The sequence below is a fragment of the Hemicordylus capensis genome, chromosome 3 (assembly GCF_027244095.1).
Source record: "Hemicordylus capensis ecotype Gifberg chromosome 3, rHemCap1.1.pri, whole genome shotgun sequence".
Taxonomy (NCBI): Eukaryota; Metazoa; Chordata; class Lepidosauria; order Squamata; family Cordylidae; genus Hemicordylus; species Hemicordylus capensis.
Genome location: NC_069659.1, coordinates 236,488,019 through 236,515,282, shown reverse-complemented (window position 1 = coordinate 236,515,282; position 27,264 = coordinate 236,488,019). Strand labels below are relative to the sequence as shown.

The 27,264-nt window shown below is 42.5% G+C and overlaps 1 protein-coding gene across 6 annotated transcripts in view; it reads left to right on the top strand.

Annotated features, from left to right (window-relative positions):
* The window catches only part of MICU1 (mitochondrial calcium uptake 1), a 256,008-nt gene that overhangs the window by 120,667 nt on the left and 108,077 nt on the right, over positions 1-27,264 (top strand). For all 6 annotated transcript variants that reach the window (XR_008318809.1, XM_053305650.1, XM_053305647.1 and 3 more), the window contains exons 4-5: positions 15,629-15,791; positions 23,306-23,349. Coding sequence is in view for 5 of the 6 variants with exons in the window: in XM_053305650.1 (XP_053161625.1) it covers positions 15,629-15,791; positions 23,306-23,349 (207 nt within the window). In the remaining variant the exon portion in view is untranslated. The remainder of the gene's footprint in view (positions 1-15,628; positions 15,792-23,305; positions 23,350-27,264) is intronic.

Here is a 27,264-nt window from a genome sequence, read left to right as displayed (position 1 = left end):
TCCAATTAGCAACATACCAGGTCTAGAACAACCAATCTCAGATCTATGCTTGGAACCCACCGTCCCAGACAGAACCATTCCCTGACTCTGAGGGAGACTCTGAGGTATCAAATTTAGTCGTAGTTGTAGTCATTCTCATTGATCCCCTCAGATATATAGCAACAGGGACAGTTAGAGGAGGGATCAATACTCCCCTTCTTCTTACTCACCAGACAAGTATAACTATTTCTTCAGTGATTGTTATGGTCCAGAAGATAGGGAAGAGTTCTACAGGGACCAGCATGCAGATTACAGGAGACATTGCTATACACATTACTGTGAGGACTGGGACTCCTGGCATACTCAGAGGTAACATTTTATGTCACACTCTAGATCTCCTCCATACCACAATTGCTCCAGATCTCCATCATGGCACCACCATTATTACAGGAGGAACTCCCTCTCTCCACCAGAGGACGAATGCAGATGCCATGACCCTCAATAATCAGGTCAACCAAGACACACTCTTCAGGGGGTAACAACAGCCCTGGCGACAACTCCATCTGTGCTGCCGCCCCCAATCTTGGATTTTTTGCCTGTACTTGCCAAAAAACACCAACCGGCCCCTTTGGGGAATTTGAGGCATAAGGAACAGTTTCTAGAAAATCTAGATGAGGTAACGCCTCAACCATTGGAACAACTCCTTCAGTCATCTGACTTGGATTTGGGTTCATATGAGGACTCTGACAACTCAGCCAATCCTGATCTGGCTTCTGGATCCATACCACTAGACTGGGTAGAAGACCCTAAACATCCCTCGCCCTCGCTAAATCTTCGTTCATTTTCGGAGAACTGGCCAAGATGGCAACTTCTCTGGGCCTTCAGTTGAAGGAACAGACAAAGACTACTTTGAACCCTATCTTTGATTTAATTGAGGGAGATGCACAGCAAACTGTGACTTTACCCATGAACCAGGAGCTTCTAGTCATCACACATAGTTGCTGGGAGAAACCTTCTTCAGTGACAGCAACGTCAAAGAAAATGGAGAACTTTTATAGGGTACAGACAGATACCTGCCCTTTTCTGCAGTCATCCAGCACCCAGTTCTATTGTGGTGGAAGCGGCCCAGTCAAAGTCAAGAAATAGGACTTATTGGCACTAATGGACAGGGATGGTTGCGAGCTGGATACATGAAGAGACAGTGTCTCTGCTAGAGAAGAAAGTCATAGAACCAGTCCCAGATCACCAGTCAGAGCCCGAAAATGGCAATTTCAGATGATTTGTCTACAAATTGAAACCAGAATTAGACCTCCGATAAATTTTGTTTACAAATCGAAATGAGCTCCTCAGGGATCCGAAGTCTATGTACTTTGGAAAACACTTCAGAGCTCCGTTTGCATTTCAGCATTGCATTTTGTCCTGTTGATCTCTCCTCTCAGGAACTGAGTGTTTGTCAAAAGGATTAGCAATTAGCATAGCAGAAGATAAGATATGCAAGAAGGGGCACATCTTCTTTGACGACATTTCCTTGGCCATGAATGATTTAGTTGAGAATGTGCTGTATTGTATTTCAGTTGTGTATTAAGAATGCAGTGATTAACCTGATGAGTAGCCAATACAGTGCCAACTCTAAGTAAGAATATCCAGAGCTTCTACTCTGTCTGGAGCTAGCAAAAGCCCTCCCCACCCCTTTTCTCTCTCTGCTTCTCCTGTATTTTTAGCCTTTAAAAAAAAAAAAAGGTGTGTGAAGGTGATTATTTACTTTTGCCTGCCCAGCAGCCTCTACTTGTTGAATTCCCCCAGACTTTTTAAATGTTTATTTATTGTTGTGTTGAGTTTATATTTATATATTTTTATGATTGTCTCCGCTGCTGCTCTTTGTACTTTGTATTTGTTTTTATATTTGTCTTAAATTTTTTTAATCAGATTTGTCTCATAGTTTAAGCTTAATATTTTAACTGTATCATATTTATAATCTTGTTTTTAAATTTTGCTGTAAACCGCCTTGAGGTTGTTTTAATGAAAGGTGGTATATAAATTTAACAATAAATAAATAATATCTCACCTTTCCTTAATGATTTATTTTGCCATAACACATTGTACTTGTACTTATTATTCATTATATCCCGCCTTTCCTTAGATACAGTCCTAAGGCGTTATTCCTTTCAAGGCTGTGTTTGTGTCTTTTGGCCCACCAGAGAAGAGAAGAGACGAGACTTGCTCTTCTCCAAATTATTCATTAAAAAAAAAAAAAAAAGCTTTGGAGAGAGGGGGATTCTATTTAATTTTGGTATTTGAACATAATATTTCTTTCTTCCTGGCCTGCACTGCAAGCAAGCCTCCTGCCTCCCGTAGCAACCTCTCCATATGGGAGGAGGAAAAGAAAGGGAAATGTGCAAAGGGGTGATTTTTAAGTAATTGCTGGAGACTGCATGTCTTTGGGGCAGATTTGGGGCAGAACAGTGGGTTGGGTGGAAGTGCCCCAAGGGGTGCCTGCCGCAACCCAGACTTCAGCAATGGAATTGCTGGATTCCATTTGTCATGGAATTGGCCAAAGGACTGATTTTTAAGTAATTGCTGAAGTCTGGGTGTCTTTGGGGCAGAAAGGGGTCTGCTGGGGCAGAACAGTGGGTTGGGTCGAAGTGCCCCAAGGGGTGCCTGCCACAACCCCGACTCCCATGGAATTGGCCTAAGGGCTGCTTTCTTAGGAATTGTCAAAGTTGGAGTGTCTTTGGGGCAGATTTGGGGCAGAAAGGGGTCTTCTGGGGCAGAACAGTGGGTTGGGTGGAAGTGCCCCAAGGGGTGCCTGCCACAACCCAGACTCCCATGGAACTGGCCTAAGGGCTGATTTTTAAGTGTGTGCCTTTGGGGCAGATTTGGGGCAGAAAGAGGTCTGCTGGGGCAAAACAGTGGGTTGGGAGGAAGTGCCCCAAGGGGCGCCTGCCACCACCCAGATTTCAAAGGAATTGATCAAAGGGTTGATTTTTTTAAAAAATGATATATTTTTTTTTTTGGTGATTTGGGGAAGTTTGAGTGTCTTTAAGCTTTCCCCCCATAGGGAATAATGGTGGTTTCAGCAGCCCCATAACTGCACTTGGGGGACACTGGTGTGGTGCTGAGAGAGTGGTGGTGTAGTGCACAGAGGGTGCCATCCACCCCCTTGGATTGCTAACCCATTGGGGTACTAGGCTTTGTTGTTTCTGAGGTGTTGAGTTTAGATTCTCTGGTAGCAAATGAAATTTTAAATGAAAAACCATGAATCCACTCTCATATGCTACCAGAGAATCTACTCTCAGAACACCTCTAGAATAACAAAACCTTGTACTTCATGGGTTGGCAACCCATGTGGGTGGTTGGCACCTTATGTGCACAACACCACCACTTGCTCTGGGCCACCCCAGTGCCCCTCAAGTGGAGTTATGGGACTACAGAAACCTCCATTATACCCTATGAGGTAAATCTGAAAGATATGTAACCTCATTAATTCTTTAAAAATCAGCCCTTTGCCAAATTCCTCTGAAAAAATTGTGGTAGCTTCCTTGTACCAACTGGGCACTACCACCAGCCACACTCCACTCTGGGCCACCCCTTTCCGCCCTGCATGAAGCTATACTTTTCCTGAAACCTCCATTATACCCTTTGGGGGAAATCTGAAAGATGCGCAAACTTCAAAAATTCACCAAAAATTAGCCGTTTGGCCAATTCCTTTGAAATTTTTGGGGTAGCTTCCACTCATTGGGCACTATAACCCCCACCCACTCTTTTGGCTATGTGACCCATTTTTAAATCCAAATTAATTCGGATTCAGATTAATTTGGATACAAAACAAAACTGGGGTGATTCCGAAGGCTTAATTTTGGACGAAATACAAAATGGGGTTGATTCGGATTTGGTACAAATCGAAACAGAAAAAATACAAAATGTGCAACCCTACTCTTGACATCCCCATACCTGTCTGTTCTTCAGAGACATCTCCAAGGGACCAGGTCTCTTCTGGACTGCTTAGGCCTAAAGATAAATTATAATAAATCTCAGTTATCACCCACACGCTGAATAAAATTCTGGGCATTATCTTTGATTCCAACGAAGTGGCAGTTGATTTACCAGCTGATCGCATAGACCACATCACAGACTTTGCTCAATTCTTTGGAGGTCATCACACCACCCTACAAATAGAATACAGTGTATGTTGGGTCTCATGGTGTCCATGACAGCAGTCTTGCCTACAGCCCTTTTATGCATGAGACTACTACAAACTTGGTTCCTGGACAGATTCAGGCCTCAAAGGGATTCAGATTCAGGCCTCAAAGGGATGCCCAGTCCAAAATCCTGGAGATGCCTCCTTCTGCTCAAGGATCTCTCATATAGTGGATTCTCAGAAGGAACCTTCTGCAATCCATGCCCTTTGCCAGACCTGGTCCACACGCTTTCATAGTCACAGACACATCGGAAAATGGGTGGGGTGCACCAGAAAAGAAAAAGATCAGAGATCACCACCCAAATCGACAGTGATCTGGGAGAGAGGCAACACCACATACATTACTTATAATCTTTGGCAAAATACAAGGATTTCAAGAGCTTTCAACCAGACGTAGTGGGGCATCATGTACAAATTATGGCAGACAATGCTACTGTGGAGGCATATATAAACCAGCAGGGCAGAACAGACTCTCATTCCTTACTTTTTCTGATCCTGGATATTTGGCACTGAGCACTCCACCATCACATTTAACTCTCCACATTTATATCAGGGCCATGACAACACTCCTGCAGACTTCTTAAGCAGAACCCAGATGGTCTCTCATGAGTGGCAATTATGCCCGGCAACTCTACAGGGGGGTCTTCTAAATCTGGGGGAAGCTGCAAGTGCTCTTATTTGCCAGTTTAAGCAAACACCAATGCCTAGTGTTTTACACTAGTGTTTTACACCAAGGCAGGCATAGGAATATGCTCCATAGTCACCTGGTCTGCCAGGTTGCTTACCTGTTTCCTCCGATCCCATGGATCTCAAGGATGCTGCAAAAGATAGAACAGGACAAAATAAACTGCATTCTTAGAACACCATAGTGGCCTCACTGTCATTGGTTCCCTCGCCTCCTGATGTTGTCAAGGAAAAAATTTCTCTACTTCCCTTACCACCCGTCACTCCTGACACAACAGAGGGGCAGTGTTCTCGACCCAGACATTGCCATCCTATGCCTGACAGTGTGGAGAATTCAACTAACTGGTCTCTAGAGGGAGGTGCTGTTGGCATCAAGGAAGCCATCCACAATCACTGAGGCGTTTCTGTCAGTATACTTTATACTCCTTTGTTGCAGAGCCTACCACGGGTCCTCTAACAGTCATCTTATCACAGCTGCTAGGCCTTAAGAAAGCAAACCTTTCTATGGCATCAATAATGGTCCAACTTGCAGCAATTACCACGTTCTGCTCATCTCCATTTTCTACTTCATGCTTATAAAGGTCAAACAATTTCTTAAAGGGTTGGCATACCATCACCCAGATGTCTCATTGATAGCACCTCCATGGGACCTTTCTTTGGTGTTATCGATGCTCACAGGGAAACACTTTGAAGCCATGGCCGCCTGCGACCTCTGTCTTTTGCTTAAGACAGTGTTCCTTGTGGCTTTTACATCTGCCAGAAGAGTGGGAGAACTGTGAACATTGCACTGTAACCCTCCTTACTTAGTGTTCCATAGAGAGAAGGTCACATTCAGACCAGACATCTCCTTGCTCCTGAATGTGATCTCTGCCTTCCACAAATCTCAACTAATCTCCCTGCTAGTTTTCTTTCCTAACCCAACCTCTCAGGATGAATACAGATGGCATACCTTAGATGTGAGAAGTACCTAACCTTTTATGTTCAGGGCACGGTTTAGTATAGACAGTCACCTGCCCTATTGGTGACATATGGGCAACCTTGCAAGGACTTCCAAGCCTCCGCACAGTCTATTGCCTTTTGGATCATGCAGCCTATTAAGTTGGCCTGTCAAATAGCGGGACTACACCCACCAACTACTGTTAAAGCTCTTTCAACTAGAGCAGTAACCGCATCAATGGTCTTTGACAGAGGACTGCCCATGGGATCTATTTGCCAGGGGCTGCCACCTGGGCCACACCAACATTCTTTGTCAGGCACTACTCTCTAGATGTCAGAGCAAGAAAAGATTCTGTGTTTGGGAAGGCAGTCTTTATTTCATTAAAGGGCTGTGGCTCTGACACCTGCCTCTGCAGTCTCACGGGCTCTGCTGCCTCCCTTCGATGATGAGAAGATATTTTGATGTGCCCATCTGTGTGATGGACGAAAACCACACAGAAAAACAGCAGGTACTTACTGTAACTGGGGTTCTTCTGAAGGTCATCTGTCCAGTCACCCATTATCCCCACTGCAGTGCAGAGCACTGTAGTGGCAGACTCAGAAACTGAGGAGAGGGGTGCAATGTGACTTCAGAGAGCAGGGAGAGCGCAGGGGGAGGAGCCACAGCCTCAATATGGAGAAAAAGAAGCTTGGAAAGTTCACAATCTGCCCTTCATGCAAGAACGAAGCCCATCTGTGTGACTGGACAGATGATCATTAGAAGAACCCCAGTTACATGTAAGCAACCTGATGTTGCATAGGAAGACAAATAGCTGTTGTCAAGGTCTTTGTTAGAGAATCTTGTCTGTCATTACTGAACCTCCCATCACTGGGAGTGACTGATGAGGGACAGAGTTTGATTCATTGGTTGACCAGTTGTGTTGCTCTTATGTCAGCTAAAACAAGAGTCTATGATCTTTTGAGAAGAGGGCAGAATTTGGTATGAAGAGAAGGGAGCAGAAGTACAGCTCCTGGTGGTAGTGGAGGAAGAAGAAGGAGGAGGAGTTGCTGAGGTACAGAGAAGCAACAATTGTGGGGGCAAACAGTCCCCCCCATATTTTTGCAATTACCTCTTATTTGTTCCCTGATTTTTAAAAAATGTTGTCTTCATTTATCTTGTGTTCCTTTCTCGCACCTTGATGGTGATCTAAACACTCCTTTTGATCTGTATGTGCCATCTTTTCTTTAATCCCTAATTCTACCTAGTTCTGGGCTCACCTCTAAGACCAGCTCTATAAAGATGCTCCTTTGTGTGGGGCTCCCCCTCCACTCATTATGTTTACACTGCCTGAGAAAGATGCAAAACTAAATGCTGAAGAGTAATGAACAATGGGGCTCGGTCACCTGTTTGCTCTACAGTACTGCTTTTCTAGTAAAATATTTTTATTTATTATTTATTTTATTTATTTAGTGCATTTTTATACCGCCCTAACACAAGGTCTCAGGGCGGTTCACAACAAATAAAAACAAAAGTTAAAATCAATTAAATATTAAACACAGCTTAAAACAAATCAATAAATCCAAAATTTAAAAACTTACAAAGTTAAAAAGCTAAAGGCCTGGGTAAAAAGATAAGTTTTTAGACACTTTTTAAAAGCCGCTAGAGATGGGGAGACTCTTATTCCCACGGGAAACGCATTCTAAAGTCTCAGGGTGACAACAGAGAAAGTCCGTCCCTGGGTGGCCACTAGACATGAAGGTAGCCACAGACGAGCCTCCCCTGATGTATGCAGTGGATGATGGGGATCATGCAGAAGAAGAAGCTCTCTTAAGTACCATGGGCCTAAGCTGTTTAGGGCTTTATAAGTTATAACCAGCACTTTGTATTTTGCCCCGAAACATATTGGCAGCCAGTGCAACTCCTGTAATATAGGAGTAATAAGGTCTATTCAAGATGACCAGGAGACCAACCTGGCTGCCGCATTTTGTACTAATTGCAGTTTCCAGACTATGTACAAAGGCAGCCCCAAGTAGAGCGCATTGCAGTAATCAAGTTTGGAGGTTACCAACAAGTGTACTACTGTTTTGAGATCATGAACCTCAAGAAACGGACGCAGCTGGCGTATCAACCAAAGCTGATAGAAAGTGCTTCTGGCCACTGCCTCAACCTGGGGAACCAGGGAAAGGTGTGGATCAAGAAGCACTCCCAAACTGCGTACCTGTTCCTTATGAGGAAGTGTGACCCCATCTAGAACAGGTAGATCAATATCGCTTCCCGAGTGACGACCCCGCACAATAAGTACCTCCGTCTTGTCTGGTTTCAGTCTTAGTTTGTTATCCCTCATCCAGCCCATTACTGCTTCCAAGCAGGCATTCAGGGAGGATATGCCTTCTCCTGATGATGTTGACATGGAGAAATAGATTTGGGTGTCATCAGCATACTGATAACACCCAGCACCAAATCTCCTGATGATCTCTCTCAATGGTTTCATGTAGATATTAAAAAGCACTGGAGACAGTATGGAGCCCTGAGGGACGCCATATAAAAGCTCAGATTTTGAAGAGCAACAGTCTCCAAGCGACACCATCTGGGATCTGCCAGAAAGGTAGGAGCGGAACCACTGCAAAGCAGTGCCTCCCACCCCCAACTCCCTCAGACATTCCAGAAGGATACTATGGTCGATAGTATCGAAAGCCGCCGAGAGATCCAAAATGACCAACAGAGTCACACTTCCTCTGTCAATTCCCTGTTGGAGACCATCCATCAGGCCGACCAAGGCAGTTCCTACCCCATAGCCCGTCCGAAAACCTGTTTGAAATGGGTCTAGATAGTCAGTTTCCTCCAAGACCGCCTGGAGCTGGGAGGCCACCATCCTCTCAATCACTTTGCCCAACCATGGGAGGTTGGAGACAGGCCTGTAGCTACTAAACTCCTAGGAGTCCAAGGCAGGCTTCTTAAGAATAGGTCTAATAATTGTCTCCTTTAAACAAGGAAGCATCCTGCCCTCTCTCAGAGAGGTATTTATAATTGCCACCAGGCTCTCCACAACAACCCCCTTGCCAGATAGTATAAGCCACGTTGGGCAAGGATCAAGCAGACAGGTGGTATGACGCACCATTCTGAGCAGCTTGTCCACATCCTCAGGAGTCACAAACTGAAACTGATCCAGCCTAACCACACAAGAGGAGTTGCTGGATACCTCTGCATCTGACACTGCGATAACTGTGGAGTCTAAATCTAGATCTAGATCGACCTGTATCCGAGAAACTTTGTCCACAAAAAACTCATTAAAAGTGTCACAGCGGGTAACTGATGGTTCCAAATTTGGATTCAGGGGACCAGGGGGCCCTACTAGCCCCCTCACAACCCTGAATAGCTCTGCTGGACGAGAGCCTGCGGAAGCAATACGGGCAGAAAAGAAACACTTCTTTGCTGCATGTATAGCCGGAGCATAGATCTTTAAATGTGCTCTGTGTCGTAATCTGTTGGATTCGAGTCGAGTCTTCCTCCACTTGAGCTCCAGTCGTCTACCTTGCCACTTCAGCTCCCGCAGACCTTCCATATAGCAAGGAGCCATTTTTGAAGCATGTCGGAGAGGATTCTTAGGAGCGATCATGTCTACTGCCCTGGTGAGCTGATTATTCCAATTCTCCACCAGGGCATTAACCGGATCGCTGGCAGGGCCAACATTAAATCCTTCCAAGGCTTCTTGGAATCCTATTGGATCCAATAATCTTTTTGGCCGGATTTTCTAATAGATCCCTCACCCCTGCAGAGGTGGGATGCAACTGTGAATCCAACCTTAACTAGATGGTGGTCCGTCCATGACAATGGGGAAGTCACAGGAGTCCCCACCCACGGAACACTACCATGATCTTTCATTCTGTATGAAAGATCAGATCAAGAGTATGACCAGCAACGTGTGTTGGTCCAGAGACCACTTGGGATAGGCCCATAGTTGTCATTGCCGCTATGAATTCCTGAGCTGCACCAGACAACCCGGTCCCAAAGTGGATATTGAAGTCCCCCAGCACCATAAGCCTGGGGGACTCCAATGCCAAACCCAAGACCAAGTCCGCGAGCTCAGTTAGAGACTCTGTTGGGCAGCAGGGTGATCAGTACACCAACAGAAGTCCCAGTCTATCCCTGGTCCCCAAACGTATGTACACACATTCAATATGATCAGACACTCTGATAGGGATCCTGGTAAGGGAAATATTATCCTTAAAGACCACAGCTACCCCACCTCCCCGCCCACACTCCCTTACCTGCTCCTCTACAGAGTACCCTGGAGGAAGAAGCCGGGCCTAAACTGGGCCCCCAGCCTCCCCCAACCAAGTCTCTGTGATACACACCAGGTCAGCCCCTTCATCCCTGATCAAATCATGGTTTATTTCAAATTTGTTTTGGACTGACCTGGCATTACAAAGGAGCAAGGCAAGGTTCTGTGGGTTGTTGGCACTGCTCCCCAAGGCCAAAGAGCTGGCAGGGCAGCCGGAAGGGGAAACAGCTATTAAGTTTTTGATTTCCCTTCCCCTGCAGCAGCCTGCTGACCTGCCAACGTAACTTCTTCTATTCCACACCATCACTGGAATAGCTGCACCGAGACCAATGGACATGCCCTCCCATCTCCAGACAGACTCCAGAACATTCAAAACAAATCTTCCCCAAGCCTTATCTCAGCCACCCCCAACCCTAAAAATGATAAACCGGGGGGGGGGGTAGCCCTCGCTGCTCTCCGAAGTGGCTCCCCAAAGAGGTGACCCCCTTTGGTGCTGCCCCTTCGGTGGTGGCCCCCTATGTAGCCCAGGGGCAGGCAGATGGAAGCCCAGGACCCCAGTCCTGCCAACACTCAGCTGCCACAGAGTAGGCAGGCAGAAGTCCCGCAGGCAGCAGCAGCAGATGACAAACAGCAGAACAGCAGAGGAGCCACACCCAGCACATGCTCTCACCCTCTTGCTGGTGGATGGTCTTCCTCCTCTGTTGGGCACAGGGAACAGGCAGCAAGCAGCTACAGTCCCGGCCGCTACAGTCCTGGCCGCTACAGTCCCAGCAGTCAATCAGGATACAATATGAGGTGTATCCTGATTGACTGCCAAATTATCTCAGTGAGAAAGAAAACAAAGCAATTAATTTGTTATGGGAGATCATTGTAATATTCAGTAAACTCATTATATGAGCTGTGAGGAAAGAAGATTCCTACTCCCCTTTTACCTCTTGGTATCTTTGCATACTTACAAGAGAGGCAGTATGGTATAGTCATTAGAGACTTCCATCATGGAGCTCTCTGTTCAAATTCCTGAAGATCTCTGAGTAACCTTTGGCTAATAGTTACATCTAAGTGCAATCTTACCACACAGGGTTGTTTTGTGGAGAAAATGGAAATGCCCAAAGTTGGTTGGAAGAAGAGTGCAATGCAAGTGCAATTAATGATAACAATGAGAAGATATTTACCCATCTTCTAGCAACAGTCCGAATCAATGTGTTGTGGGGTAGATGTACATTATGCATACTGTGGAATTAACAGACTTTCAAGAGCAACCAGAACACACACACAAGCTATAGGGAGCTTTAGAGATCTCATTTGATCATGAAATTGCTGTGCCAGCTTTTTTGCCTTTTCAAAATTTAATCGGGCATAGATCCGTGCTAAATTAAGATAAACAGTTAGCTGAGTATATTAGTGCTTACTTCCTCTTTGAGTTGATTAATCTGACCTTAAACTTCAATTTACTAGGAATGCAAAGGCTGGGAAGCTGACATAAGCTGAACTTCCAGCTTGTTTTGCTCAGCAGTGATGTGCCTTGAATCGAATTCCTTTGAAACATAGTATTGATCAGCAGAAGATTAGCTGTTAGATCTTTTTTTTCTGCTTCCCATAAAACATTCAAGTGCTACCATCTAGCCCCTAATCAGAGTTGCTCCTGTTAATGTGCTAACCATGATAGAGATAGGAATTTAAAAATCCAAGCATGTTTAAATAATACTTTGAAGATGGTTGATTAAAAGTTGATTTCACAAATTTCACATCCATGAATTCGTTGGATGAGTTCATGGATGCTAGGCAAGGCACTTTGACTCAGTCTTCGCTTTCTCTACTTGCAATATTGAGATAGTCACAAAGAAGTAATTGTGGGATTATTTTATGTAGAATTACTGGTGATAAATTAATAGGGTGATGTAGAATTAGTAACATGGTGAACATCTGGCTATTAGGGGAGCAGAATAGTTGCAACTGTTGTTTGCTACTTCTTGGAATGGTTCACTCTTCAGGTCAGAAGGTTGATCTATGTCTCAGTTTCCCTTCAACAGCAGAATGACCAACTGAAGATAGAGTAACCATAATGAATGTATTTAGTATTGGGGGAAGGGTCTGTGGAATTAGTCTTGGGAAATGGATGTCACCACCATGTGGATAGATATTGGGGAAGAACCCTTATGAAAAAGGGCCACAGGCCAGCTGCATGAGCATGGATGCATCTAATAAGGAGGGCTTTTAAAAGGGGGGGAAGCAAGATTAAACCAATAACAAAGAATGTAAGCAGGTGCTACCAAAATAGAATGAAAAGGTAGAGTTGTGCCATTGAGTTGGTGTTGACTCCTGGCAGCCACAGAGCCTTGTGGTTTTCTTTGGTAGAATATAGGAGGGGGTTTACCATTGCCATCTCCCATGCAGTATGAGATTATGTCTTTCAGCATCTTCCTATATCGCTGCTGCCAAAATAGGTGTTTCCCATAGTCTGGGAAACATACCAGCGGGGATTTGAACCAGCAACCTCTTGCTCCCTAGGCAAGTTCCTTCCCCACTGTGCCATTAGTAGAATGTAGTTCCAATGAAAATAAATATTATGAATACCAGCACTCAGGGTCACCAGTTTCTGCATGAGCATCTAGAGGTGTCCTCTGGAGTTTGGTCACTGTTTGCTAGCTTCACCATTGGATGCTAGCATCTTTAATAAAGCAAAGCATGCTGTCTGCAGCTGTATTACTTGTTTTTTCTTGGATCTGATAAGAATATTAATAATTTTATGTGTTTGTATTTTAAGTTTTGGATCCCTTTATTTTCTTTGTGAGTCAAGTGAGCAAACAGATTTGGAGGATCTAACAAATAATTCATTTGCTCCTCTGCTGGATACTGTACTTACTTTAGCAGATGAGATATTTAGAGACGCACATAATTTAATTCCTACATTTAGTTATACTGATCTTCTTTACAGGGGGATGGTAAGTATCACAACACTTAATGCAGTTGTTGCTAAGATTATGTATCTTCTATATAGCCTGAATTCTCACAATCACAAGGATTCTGGTTTAAAGGTTAAACAGGATCAGCGAGCCCCATAGAGCTGATTATGAGAATGCAGAATTTCATGGCAATCATGGTCAAACTGCTCCAATTTAACCTTCATTGACTTAGGACAGATAACTGTCTAGTTATCTATCCTGGTTTAATGCTGGTCTTCCAGAGTGGTCTGACCCCAAATTTGATTGCGTACTCACAATCAGCTCAGCAAGGCTTGCTGATTCTGATTAAAATTTTAACCAAGATCCTTGAGATTGTGTGAACACAGCCATAAATAATAATTCCGAACACTTGGTCATGACTCGAATGTCCCCAAGAGAAACAATTCTGTGCATGGATGAGATGCCCCTTGCTCCAAATGCTGAGGTTGTCAAGAACAGGAAGCAAGTATAGCGCAATATATCTCAATGATATAGAATAAGGTGCATTTATTTATCTTATCCCATATCACTGCATTTGGAGACACATTTACAATGAGAGCAAGCCTGTACTTCATGGAGTGATCTGGCTTCCACGACAGAAGTCCTTAGGGTCTGTGTGCATATGAATGTATGCAATGTGTCTCTTTGTTTGGAATCATGTTTCACTCCAGGGTTCCTGCAATATACAGGTTCTCGCTCCACGTGTACCCTGTCATAATGCCAAGCCTTTTGCTAGTTATTAAATACAATGTCTTACTGGTATACAAGCAGGACCATCCCCAGGGGTGTGCGGGGCTGGGGGCGAATCAGCATGTGCAGCGTCTTCTTGACATTTCATATGATTACAGAATCATATTGATTGATGACATACAGTGTAAATAATGCGAGTAACAGAGTGAGGTTTTTGGAAATGTACAACCAGCTTAGGCATATAGTACATTTGTAAGGGGAAAAAATAAAAACAAAAGCACAACACATGCCCCTTGCTTCACTCAGTTCTCACTCAGACCGTCTGGATTGCAAACCAACTTGAGCATAGTACATTGAGATATATTATATTTATATTTATATTGCATTGTAGCAATAGCAATAGCAATAGCACTTACATTTATATACCGCTCTATAGCCAGAGCTCTCTAAGCGGTTTACAATGATTTAGCATATTGCCCCCAACATTCTGGGTACTCATTTTACCGACCTCGGAAGGATGGAAGGCTGAGTCAACCTTGAGCCCCTGGTCAGGATCGAACTTGTAACCTTCTGGTTACAGGGCGGCAGTTTTACCACTGCACCACCAGGGGCTCTTGTACTTGTACTGCCAGGGGCTCTTGTACTGTATTGTATTGTATTAATTCCAGAAGTTTTTGTAATTTTCTGCCATGAAACAAGCCACTTGTTTTAAATTCAAAAAAATTAAAAACCAACAATTTGTCCAATCCACTTCAAACTAAATATACATCACCCTCCCACCCTGCCCCATCTGTGCTCAAAACCAAAGCCCTATGCCAAGTCATTCCAGGTGATCTAAAGGCTGGGGCAGAAAGCGGGGTGCTTTACCCCTTTTTATGAAGGCAAAGGGCAGATTCCTCCATATGGGGGTGGAATTATAGTCTAAGGGGGGACTTCAGTTCTAGACATTTTTGCAATTTTCTGCCATGAAACAAGCCACTTATAGGACCTATTTGATGTTTTTTTTAAATTAATTTTTAAAATTAAAAACTGACAGATTGCCTAATCCATTTCATATTATATATTCAGTGCCTTCCCATTTGCCCTGCATTGTGCCCAATATCAAAGCCCTATTGCAAGCTGTTCCGTAAATATTCCGGGGGAGGGGGAGAATAAGCACAAAAAGGAAATCGCATTATATCTCCATTACTAGGTCTGAGGAGGAGTCCGACTGCCCAAGGCAGGGCAGGGCAGAGGGTGTGCACAGTGCTATGGTGGGTATGGGCAGCCAGTGCTGGCCACTCTGCCTCCTTTCTTCCTTCCCTGCTGCCTGCAGCAGGCACGGAAAGGCTTCAGGCTTCAGGGAGGCTGGCAGCAAGAGGCCTCTCTGGAAGTCCCACCCACCCACCGAACAGCTGAGAGGCGGCAGTGAAGAGGAAAGGAGCTCAGGGAACCTTTCGATATTAGCAGGCAAGCCTGCGAGGTGCTAAAAAAAAGGAGACGACTGGCTCTCGGCTTGTGCTGCAAGGGAAAGATAAATTGTTGGTATGGGAGAGGGAGCAAGGCAGGCTGCAGTGTGCCCAGAGGAGGGTCTGTGCCAGCACGGGGCAGCGGCTGATCGTCCCACCCTAAGGACAGCCCTGAATACCAGGAAACTCTTTTCACTGATGGTATGTTACAGTGTCTTGCTGAAATTATCCTTTAGGGCTTTCAGACGTTAGTGGTAAAGAACGCAAAAAAACTTGAAGCCTAGAAGTCCCGATGTGAAAAGGGTCTGGTGTTTGACGGTGATTCCGCCCATCTTCAAATCCACTTTCTCTTTTGTACACAGTAAATAAATAGTTCTATTTGTGAGCATTTCCAGGAGCTGCAAACAATGTATGTGTGCTGAAACATTAATATGAAAATATATGTATAGTTTGACTTGGGAAAGTTTCATGCTGCATATTCCTTTTTAGGTGATGGAGTATGAAAACAGGATCCGAGCCTACTCCACTCCAGACAAAATCTTCCGATATTTTGCCACCTTGAAAGTAATAAATGAGCATGGAGAGTCAGAAGTGTTTATGACCCCACAAGACTTTGTGCGATCCATAACGCCAAATGAAAAGCAACCAGAAAGTAAGTGACCTTGTATACAGTGTTTTTAAGGATATACGATGACAGTGTTTGCAAGTTTGGGTGGTTGCCTTCTATCTAAAATGTTAATTGGCTTATTATAATCTTAAATTTATGCAAACCTATTGAGGCAACAGCCAAATTGAGCTTCCATCCAGTTGTGACTGTTAAAATTAGACCTGGCAGATAGAGCACTGAAAAGATCTACATTCACAGGAGCAGGACAAAAGGGGTGCATTGGTTTAAATAACAAAGAAAAGGCCAATTGAAATCATTGTTCAAGTCAAGTTGCCAGTTTTGTAATTTATATATTGCTCAACAAACATGAGTACTTGAACAAACATACATACTTGCTGGTTTTTAAAACAATTACACATATTAATTTGCAACCATATAGAGCCTTTTTTATTCTCTTGGATCATGATTCACAGCTTGAGATCTTCCTGTTCTCCCCCACCCCCTGCCCCAGCAGGGGTTAGGAAGGATTTTTTTCTCCCAGGGTAGGGTGGCTAAATGACCCTGAAAGATTTTTGCCTTCAGCATTAAATTTGACTTGACTGGAACTATATGATCCTCAAATACTTTGCTGGTGCAGTCCATAATAAAACATATAGTAATAGCTGACCACATGAGAGGATTGCAGCAGTGTTGAATAAACGTGTTGTCCTTCTGAGACAAGAAAGAAACTTCAGGGATTTTGTCAAACATTACTAATTGCAAAATAATGTCTCAGAATGATGCAGTTGCTCCAGACATCTGGTTAAAGATGAGGTATTACAGTTTAATGACAGACTTTACTGAAGGAATATGTGCAGGAGCAGATAATAGGTGTAGAGGGATGTTTATCGGAAATAATTAAAAACCAGGAGAGCCTCTCTATTATATTAAGCACTGGTAGTTAAGTGACCTAGGGTCACTCTCTGATGGATTTTGAATAACTCTCCTGAAAGAATCTTATTGTCAGGCAGTTTCTCTTAAACCACTGTATACCTCTTGATACTTTTTTAGTATCCTTTTTAGTACATTATTTCTAAGTAGATACTAGCAAATCCAGAGACCCTACAGGTTTTTTGTTTTTTTTTTAAGATGAAGACACAGTGTGTTCGTAATGCATTTTGATGAAGACTTCAGACTGCAGTTCATTTGTTTAGTAAGCTTTATGTGAACTGTGTTCATATTTTGAAGACTTTATATATCTTCAGCAGAAGTAGGTGATGTGAAAGTTAACATTTTTAAGAACCATCTGACAAATGTATATGCAATTCTTCCTTTCTTTTGTACTTTGTCATGTACAAAGTGCTTTATGATACATAGCAATTTTTCATTCTAATGATCCTGTCATCCAAACCCAGCAATATCCAGTCAAATACATTAAATACAATTTGGCTGGGAAAGGCTGTCCAGCACATGAAAGGATTGCTAGATTGCACAAAGGTCTATACAGTCCAGAATTCTGTCTTCAGCAGGAGCTAGTGATATCTCACAAATCAGACATAAAGGGGATGGCCTTCCCCTGGTGTATATCTCTGGCATTTGGTATTCTGAGATACACTACTCCTATGTTTGGGGGGTTAATTCAGTTGTCATGGGTAATAGCTACTGATTGACCTACCTCCCCCCAAAATTGCCTAATTCTTTAACAAGAAAACTTATTCAAATGTTTCTATATAAAAATGTGTTGTAACACATTAAGTAGTATTAGGCATATTTAGCATAAAAATGTAGGGTGTAATCGAGCCAGAACTAGGGATGTGCACGGAACCGGCTTGGAGGCCCTTTATGGGCCTCCGAACCGGTTCGAAGAACCACCCATTTCCCCAGTTCGATGCCTGTGGGGGTCTATCTTTAAGAGCGGAGGAAGGTGCACTTACCCCTCTCACTACTTTTCTCCTGCTGGTGTCCGTTTCTGTAACAGCTAATCATGGCGGCAGCCTACTTCCCTGCCACCCCGTTGCCCCCATTGGCCGGATATGGCTGGAAGTTCCAGACACTCATGCGCGTGCCGGCACGTGTGTGGGCACGTGGGCAGCTGCGTCTGGAACTTCTGGCCATATCCAGCCATTGAGGGCAATGGGACGGCAGGGAGGTACACTGGCACCCCAATTAGCTGTTACAGAAATGGATGCCGGTGGGGGGGAAATGGCGGGAAGGGTAAGTGCACCCTCCCCCATTCTTAAAGCAGCATTCCTGCCACCTTCAAGCTTCCCCGCCACGGTTCTGTGCACATCCCTAGTCAGAACTAGAGACTTTCAAGTCCCATTGGTTTCAACAGGAGAGATTTAAACAAATGCTTAACTCTCATATTGAGTATGTGTTTGTCTTGTCTTCTGGCAAACGAAAAGAGAAAGGGGGGGGAAAGTTGCCCAGGTGATAGTCCTTTAATATAAAACCCACAAATCCAGCACACCACTTGACAACCTTATAATTTTCTTTTCAGTCTATGAAATTGATGGGAAATTTTATTGCATTGGCATTGGAGGGTCTAAAAGATATTCCAAGCTGATTAATAACTCCATTTTCTGAACCATGACCATTATGAACTTCTGAGTAAATGGGAAGCATTTTATCACTTTCACTCATAAACAAGTGGTGGTGATATTTTCTCTGTTTTTCTGATCAAGGGTTGCTATCCCTCCATTCTGTTCCTTTGATCTTGCCAATCTGAGGAATAGAATGATGTGATTTATTTAAAATCCTGTTTGTGAATTTTTTCAATATACAGGTGAAACTCGGAAAATTAGAATATCGTGCAAAAGTCCATTAATTTCAGTAATGCAAATTAAAAGGTGAAACTGATATATGAGACAGATGCATTACATGCAAAGCAAGATAAGTCAAGCCTTAATTTGTTATAATTGTGATGATCATGGCGTACAGCTCATGAAAACCCCAAATCCACAATCTCAGAAAATTAGAATATTACATGGAACCAAGAAGACAAGGATTGAAGAATAGAACAATATTGGACCTCTGAAAAGTATAAGCATGCATATGTATTCAGTACTTGGTTTGGGCCCCTTTTGCAGCAATTACTGCCTCAATGTGGCGTGGCATGGATGCTATCAGCCTGTGGCACTGATGAGGTATTATGGAAGACCAGGATGCTTCATTAGCGGCCTTCAGCTCTTCTGCATTGTTTGGTCTCATGTCTCTCATCCTTCTCTTGGCAATGCCCCATAGATTCTCTATGGGGTCAGGTCAGGCGAGTTTGCTGGCCAATCAAGCACAGTACACTGTATACTTTTCAGAGGTCCGATATTGTTCTATTCTACAATCCTTGTCTTCTTGGTTCCATGTAATATTCTAATTTTCTGAGATTGTGGATTTGGGGTTTTCATGAGCTGTACGCCATGATCATCACAATTATAACAAATTAAGGCTTGACTTATCTCGCTTTGCATGTAATGCGTCTGTCTCATATATCAGTTTCACCTTTTAATTTGCATTACTGAAATTAATGGACTTTTGCACGATATTCTAATTTTCCGAGTTTCACCTGTATATTCTTATGTAATTAGTCTGAATACACAAGACACGAAACATTCATTCATATATATATATATATATATATATATATATATATATATATATATATATATAAAATTGGAATTGTCGAGTACAATGGTGATTGTTCCAGTAGTACATACATTTCATTCAACTACTATTAAAATATCCCTCCCCCCGCCCACTCCAGTTTATACCAATTTCACAGTGTTCCAGACCATTTTTATCCATTTTTGCATCATTTCCTAATAGGAATGTTTCTTAATCTTCACAATTTGCCTAAAACTGTTTGTGATGGGCTGGATGTGGGCTAATGGTCAGACTAGTCAGTAGAAATGCTGATTGGTGATACAGCCTGTCTTGGATGAGGTAGCATTCCTCTGAAAAATCAGGTTCACAGGACCCAGCCTTTCAGGTGATGGCTGTGGCCAGTTGCAAAACTTCAGTTGGTGTGCCAGCTGTGCTTGTTCTCGATGGAGGTAGATCTCCTCACTGTTTCACAGTGTCGGTCACATCTCATTTAGATTACTGCATCACACTTTTATGTGGGGCTGCCTTTGAAAAGTGTTTGGAACCTGCAGCCGATGCAGAAAATGCTGCTGCCAGGCTGCTGATAGGAGCCTGTTATTTGGAGCATGTTTGGAAGTTCATGGTTGAGCTGTGGATTTGTTTGTCCTCTTACACATAATGCTTTCTGTTATGTTATATTTCTTTCCAAATTGGCAAACCACAACGAATGTTATCCCTCCAAGGCAAAATCAGAAGTCCACTTAAAAGTGTCACTTACAGTTTTGGCTTAGAATAATTGTTTGCTGATATGCGATGCTACGCAGGAAACTGAGAGGAGGAAGAGGGATGGATAAAGGGAATGTGCAGCTTATTCATGATCTTCCAAATAATGGTTGGAGAATCACCCAAACTGAAACAGGCTGAAATAGACTGAAGGAGTTTATTAACAGTTACATAGATGAGCCAGTCCACAGATTATTTACCATTCTCCAACTTATGGTTTAGTGGGTCAGCTGAAATGGGCTATGATCTTTCAAATGCCCCAGCAGAACTAACCACTAGATTCTCCTGTCCTAAGATCTGGTATATTGCTTCCAAGAAGTCTTCACAATATCTTTTTTAAAAAAACTTGGTGGCATTGTTATTATAAATGGAACAATCTGCATTTACAAAATTGCTTTCCCAACTTCTTCCAAATCTTGTTTAGGTGTTGTGGTGTGTGTGTGTGAGAGAGAGACTGGTACCATTGATGAATAATACACATTGACATGCCTTCAGGTTTGAGCATGATGAAAATCAATAGCCATTTCAAGAATACAATTCCATTTGTGTTTTGTTTCTAAATCAGTCCAGTTTGCCAATTTGTTTTTAAGAAGCTTTTCACTAGTTTCCCTTTCTCTCCTAACCTATAAATTATATATTTTAGAGGTTATCTTTTTTCCTCTCACATGGTCAGCAGGTGTGTTTTCAAATTTGGTCAGTTAATACCAAGTCAGTTCAGCTCCCTGATTTATATGTTTAATCTGTAGGTAATGAAAAAAAAGAAGATTTTTACCCTGCATCTCTTGGATCATTTCATCATATGTTGAAATAGTTTGTTTTTTAAAAAATTCATTCTTAGTATCAAATTGTATTCTTCTCACATAGTAAACAGACCAAGCTATTGATTTGAATTGAAATATTTATGTATTGCTGACTTGATAGGAGACATTTTATCATTTTATATACTTCTGTATTTTTTTCTCGGATAATATTTGGTCAGTGTTCGGCATACCTTACTGAATTGTCTATCTTACCTAGTGGACCAAGTTTTAAATGACATGGAGATTTCACAAATAGGACTACAGGCAAACCTTGTTACTCATGGGTGTTCCATTCTTTACCTACTACTGTGAGTAACAAGGCATTGTACCTATGGAAAATGGGATTAGGTTCCTGGATTGTAAAAAAGGGCAATAAAATAAAATAAAAAATAAAAAGCCCCCCCCCCAAACTGCTCCACTACTGCATCATGCTCCACAGTGTTTTCTTGTGCCCAGCAATGCCCCCCAAACCATGAACAATTGCTTGAGAATGTATTTTTTAAAAGGAATGGGCCACAAAATAGCTCTTCCATACAAATGCTTACAAAACGGCGGTCGGAAGTGACCTCCGTGGTCACATCCAGCCCTCTAAAAACTGTGGATACATGGGTTTTAACCCTTTAGTATCCATGAGTAATGAAATTGGGGGTCAATTAGACACCCGCAGATACATGAAAATACCGGATGGTGATTCTGTGAATAGCGAGGTTTCCCTGTATATATTATTCTCTCTATCTATTCATCTGTATTTTGTATATGTTTAATCAATTTGGTCACCACCAACAAATCTTGAGAATAATGTGATGCAGAAATAAGTGGAACCACTTATAATATATTGTGAGTTATAACATAATACTTGGCTTATAGAATGGCTGTGATCTTCACACTGGAATGTTGAGTGAAAAAGTGGTGTTTACATGTTCTTCCCCAAGTTTTTTATTACAGTAACACTGGTACAATGGGTTTGTTTATGCTGGAATAAAATATTTCAATGTACTTGATCTTGCTTACTAGATCTGTGCAAAAATTTAGCCTCAAAGCATTGAAGCAAACTAATTTGCACCTCAGTCCTAGCCCCATGGGATAGTATCTGTTTGCCTCTGTGCAGGTCCTGCGGACAACTCCAGGGTGAGCTCTTAAATGGGGGCAGAGCTTCAGGAAGTCCCAGTGACTTCATGCAAGGAATGCTGAAAAATGTAGCCCTTCCAAGCTCTTTCCCCATGGAGCCCTGCGGGGCCAGAAATAAGGTGCAAGTGACTCGGCTTCAATCCTTCGAAAATATTTGTGCAGATTTTCTCATAGTAAATGATAAGCTACTGTAAAATCTTTAGTATAGCTGTTTCCTCCTATGTTGTCCATTAGTTCTTTACAGAATGTACAAATAATATATAACCCTACAACAATACATATTAACATAAAGTGGAACATTTCTACCATAGAATAAACCATAATTGATTATATCGTGTTATTCAATACAATACCTAGCAAAAGTCTACAAATCAACTTATTTACAAACTTTGTCGGTTTTCACAGACATTTTCACAGTTTAATCTAGCCATCAAGGCCAGCTTCTGTATCTTTTGAATCCAATCCTTTGTTATTGGAATAGCAGATTGATACCAATATTTAGTATATAGGATGCTAGCCACAGTAATTCCATATGCTATGCTTCTTTAACCCTAAATATGGATGTTTCATTGGTACATGTTAACAAGAATATGAAGGAGTTCCCGGATTTAATAGCTCACTATAGTCTGGAATCTCTCTTATTTTCCGCCAGGATAGCTTCTGTTGAGCAAGTCCCCGCCCCCAAAATATAATTTATTTCCTCCTCAATTTCAGCTTCTCAGCCCACAGTAGATTACTTCAGTGCTGCAAATTTGCCTTTTTTACATGCTTTGTTTGGCAGGCCATAGAAGAGCACTAGTTTTTAATGTCTATACATGGGTATTGCTTAAAGACTGATAGGGTAGAGTCTTGCTTCCACAGGGAACAACTATGCCCTTTGTTTGATGCAATAAAACATTGAGGATGATTATAACAATGAAAAAAATTGAAAGCTATTGATAACATGCACTGCCCAAGGCAATATGTCTGAGGATGGATAAAAATTACTGGATAAGGTAGTATAGAAGCATACCAATATAACTTGTGTGTCAAACTGCCGGTGACATGCTGGATGTAGTACTAGCATAATAACTCTTCTGTTTTTTTATAAATAGAAAAGGCTTTATTATGCATACCTGTAAATATGGTTTATAATAAGACAACCCCACACCCATTTTTTACTGTTTGGTTGGCTAGACCTTTTAAAATAATGTGCTGTTAAACTGGTTTGTATGAAAATACAGTCAGGCACATCGTGAAGCTGTGTCATAATACTCAAGGGACACTGCATAAATGTGTATTTCTTTCTTGCAGATCTGGGCCTTGATCAATTTGTGGTGAAACGCTACGATGGGAAGGTGAGATTCCTAAACTTGTGTATGCTTGCACATTGCCATTTGTAACTGGCAGGATGCTTTATTCTAGACTCTCACAGGGAAATTGTGTAGGCGTAAGCAATGCTGTGTTAATTTTGTAGGAGATTATAGCAGGATTTTTGTTTTTCGTATGGCTCACTATGATAAATGCAACCAAGTCTTTAGAATTTTGAACATCTCTTCTTACTTAGCTTGCATAGCACTGAGCTTGGGGAAGCAACCTTTTTTCTTAAAGGGCTTATTTCTCCACTCTTAGAGCTGTTTACATGAGAGATTTTGCCTGCCCAGCCCCAGCTTCAACGCTTGTAATTGTGGGAAAGTTGATGTCTGTAATTCTCAGACTGATGAAGATGTGTGCTCACTTTCACTGAAATTTATATATGTGTAAGAGAAATGCAGTATATGAAATGGCTCTTCTTTCTCTCCTAAAAGTTCAAAAGGGAAGGTGTCCTCTCTTTGTCACTTTAACTGTGTGCCCCCCTCCCCCCTTGACTATCAGGTTACTTCATATTACTCTATCTTCTGTGATTGTATATATATTTTTCAAGCTGCTATACGAAAGCTGATGCTACGTGTCAGAGCCATGGTCCTCTTTCCAGTCCTTTTTATCAATGAGTAGTTTTCTCAGGGAAAAGCTTAACTGGCTTGCTAACTTGTTTTCTTTATTTTGTCTTTTATTACTGGCTGATCTATATTTTAATGAACTACTGTATTGCTGATGTACTTTTAAAAGCTTTCTCTTAGAACATGACTTTTGCTTCTCTTTTACCTCTCCCTGCCCACTCCGCCCTCCTCCTGAGGAGTGACAAACCTGCCCATTCTGGAGGTGGACTGACATTCTCACCTGGAGTCAAGAAGGAGTGTGATGTGGAACGGGCCCCTTGGCTCTTGCCTTCCATTCTGCTCTACCTGTTACAAAGTGTGATGTCGTTGCCATCTGCCTTTACTCTCATTCAGCCGGATGGGAGGAGAATCCATTCGCTGGCAATGGCAGCAATCATTTGGACTGAGGAACTCTCAGTCTAAGATGCTGTCAGCTGTCACAGTGTGGCTGTGGTTGGTCCTGGAAAACAGAGCATGAATCTTCTCTGCTTGGCCGCTCACCTTAACCTGCTTAGAGTAAGGTTCTGTTTCTTGATCATTATGGAGTGTGACCAGGAACCCCTACCTTCTGTTTGAGCAATAAAACTGAATCAAGTTGAGAAGGCAATACCCTGCTATTTGAGGTCACAGAGAATAATTTTATTTAATTATTTATAGTGGCTAGCTCAAATTGCAATAATATTTTTTTCAACATTTTTACACCCACACCATGGTCTACCTTTGACTGGTTGTCTCACATGACTTTCAGTCATGTATTAGGTTTATTTTATTTATGTGCATTTGTATAACTCAGTCTATTCTAGTGTCACGTGATAACTATGTCTCAATCTGTCCAGATAATTCAAATTTGTGCTGCAGAATCTCTTTAGATCATCTTGATCATCTTTGAATGGCAGCTTGGCTCTGTAGGGTGGTGTTTACATATTTATCTCTCTATTCTGCTGATGACTAACAGAAAATTCAAATTGTCAGGGACCTTACCTGAGAGAGGGCTGATAAAAGATGTATTTGTCATAAAGGAAGGTACAGTGAGTTTTCTGTATTCCCTTGTCCACCTTCAAGCTGCTTCTGATTTATTTGGATAATTATTAACCTGAGGCTAGCTTCTCATTTTAAAGCACAGTGGTTTATGCTTCAGCCCTAGTAGAGGTGTTACCATGAAGGAGAATTAGGGATGTGCACAGAACCAGTCCGGGGCCATGTTAGAGGCCTCCGAACCGGTTCAGAATTGGGCCGGGCCGGCAGTCCAGCACTGGGGGGGTGTCTAGCTTTAAGGGTGGGGGGGTATTACTTACCCCTCCCTCCGCTTTCCCCCCTCCGGTGCTCCACTTCGGTGCAAAGTTTTGGGGGCAGCAGCGTTCCTCCCTGCCGCCCCTGCCCTTATCGTTGTCTGCCCTTATCGTTGTCTGGAAAAAGGGGACATTGCCGCCATGCATGCGCCTGTCACGGCGCACATGCGCCTGTTGCCACTGTGCGCGCGCACCGCACACATCACATGTTGCATGTGTGACATCACATGTGCAATGTGTGACGTGTGTGCCCGGCGACGGGCGCATGCATGGTGGCAACTTTCCCTTTTCCTGGACAACGATGGGGGCAAGGGTGTCAGGGAGGAACGCTGCCGCCCCAAAAACTTTGCACCGAAGTGGAGCGCCGGAGGGGGAAAAGTGACGGGAGGAGTAAGTACTACCATCCCGCCCTTAAAGCTAGACACCCCCCAGTGCCAGACCGCACCTCCGTGGTTCCGTGCACATCACTAAGGAGAATCCTTCCTTTAAATATAACAAAATATATTATTAAATGCTTATGAATAAGCATTTGTGGGAGGAGAGCTGGTCTTGTGGTAGCAAGCATGAATTGTCCACTTTGCTAAGCAGAGTCTGCTCTGGTTTGCATTTGAATGGAAGACTACATGTGTGAGCACTCTAAGATATTCCCTTTAGGGAATGGGGCCTGCTCTGGGAAGAGCATCCACATGCTTGCATGCAGAAGGTTCCAAGTTCCCTACCTGGCAACTCCAAGATAGGGCTGAGAGAGACTCCCGCCTGCAGCCTTGGAGAACCTGCTGCCAGACTGTGTAGACAATATTGAGCTAGATGGAACAGTGGTCTGACTCAGTATAAGGCAGCATCCTGTGTTCCTGTACAATAGCATATAAGGATACTGTTGGGTGAGTGTATGGATGCTGTCCCTTTTCTTACCCCTTTTCTTGCTTTGTATCTGTGAAACAGCTGCCTTCTTACATTTCTCTGCACTTGTCAAAGCTTTGTGGCATATTTAATTTTTGGTGGCATAAATTGGAAGTGTGTGTTTTTAAAATAACCACTCATTTTAATTTTTACACTTGGACAGGTAACTCCTAAATATTGCTAATTCTGTGCCCCTTTATTTCTTAGTTCCAAGGTGTGTAGCAACGTCTTGTTCCTGAAACACTAATTGATTTTGCTCTATGGTTCCTGATATGTTGTAATATTTGTGAATTTTTATTTATTTTAGTTTTAGTTTTTGTAACCAACCCTTTGCTCATTTTCTTCCCTTTCTTCCTAACCTTTCCCCCTCTCATCAGGATTTTTGGCAGGTACTGACTTGTCAGCATGTGCTTCCACCAATTTGTGCTTCAACTCCCATGTGCTCCTTCTTTTTAAAAGGGACAGTATATCTTTTGCCTCTTCCCCATTACCTTTAAAAAGAACACTGGTTTTCTTTATTTGGAATGCAAAATGGCTTTGTTTTAAAACATGGCAAGAGATCACTTACATTAAAAATAAACTAGCAAGCGTTCAATGTAAGCCATTTCTTACACAGAATTATGTAATCTGGGGAAAACAACTAGTAGCTACTTTTGCCATTAGCTACTTCTCATTTTTGTGACCCCCCCTCTTCATTGAGTAACAGTGGTTTGATTTCTCCTTTGTTACATCAAAGGTCATTGTTTCCAATGTATTAAGGAAACAGTGACCATTTTTGTAGTAGGAGAAGTAAACTTTGTTACCTTTCAAACTATTGAACGTTTTGCATTCAGTGAGACTGGAAGTGTGTGTCACAATTGTTATATTTATTCCTGTTAGATTTAAATTCTGAATTTTACTAATGAAAAGAATTGTATTTCTTTTCATGCCTGTGGTGTCTAGCCACATGTCCTTTGCCTTGTTATTTCCTCTTCTCTTGAGCTGTTTAAAGGAGATATTGCCTGAAGGTTATGTTTGAGAAGAGTTAAGTGCCATAGAACCTGCTAATCTCTGAATTCAGTTCACACTCTGATGTGTTGACTCACTCAGAAAGAATCAGTGGTGG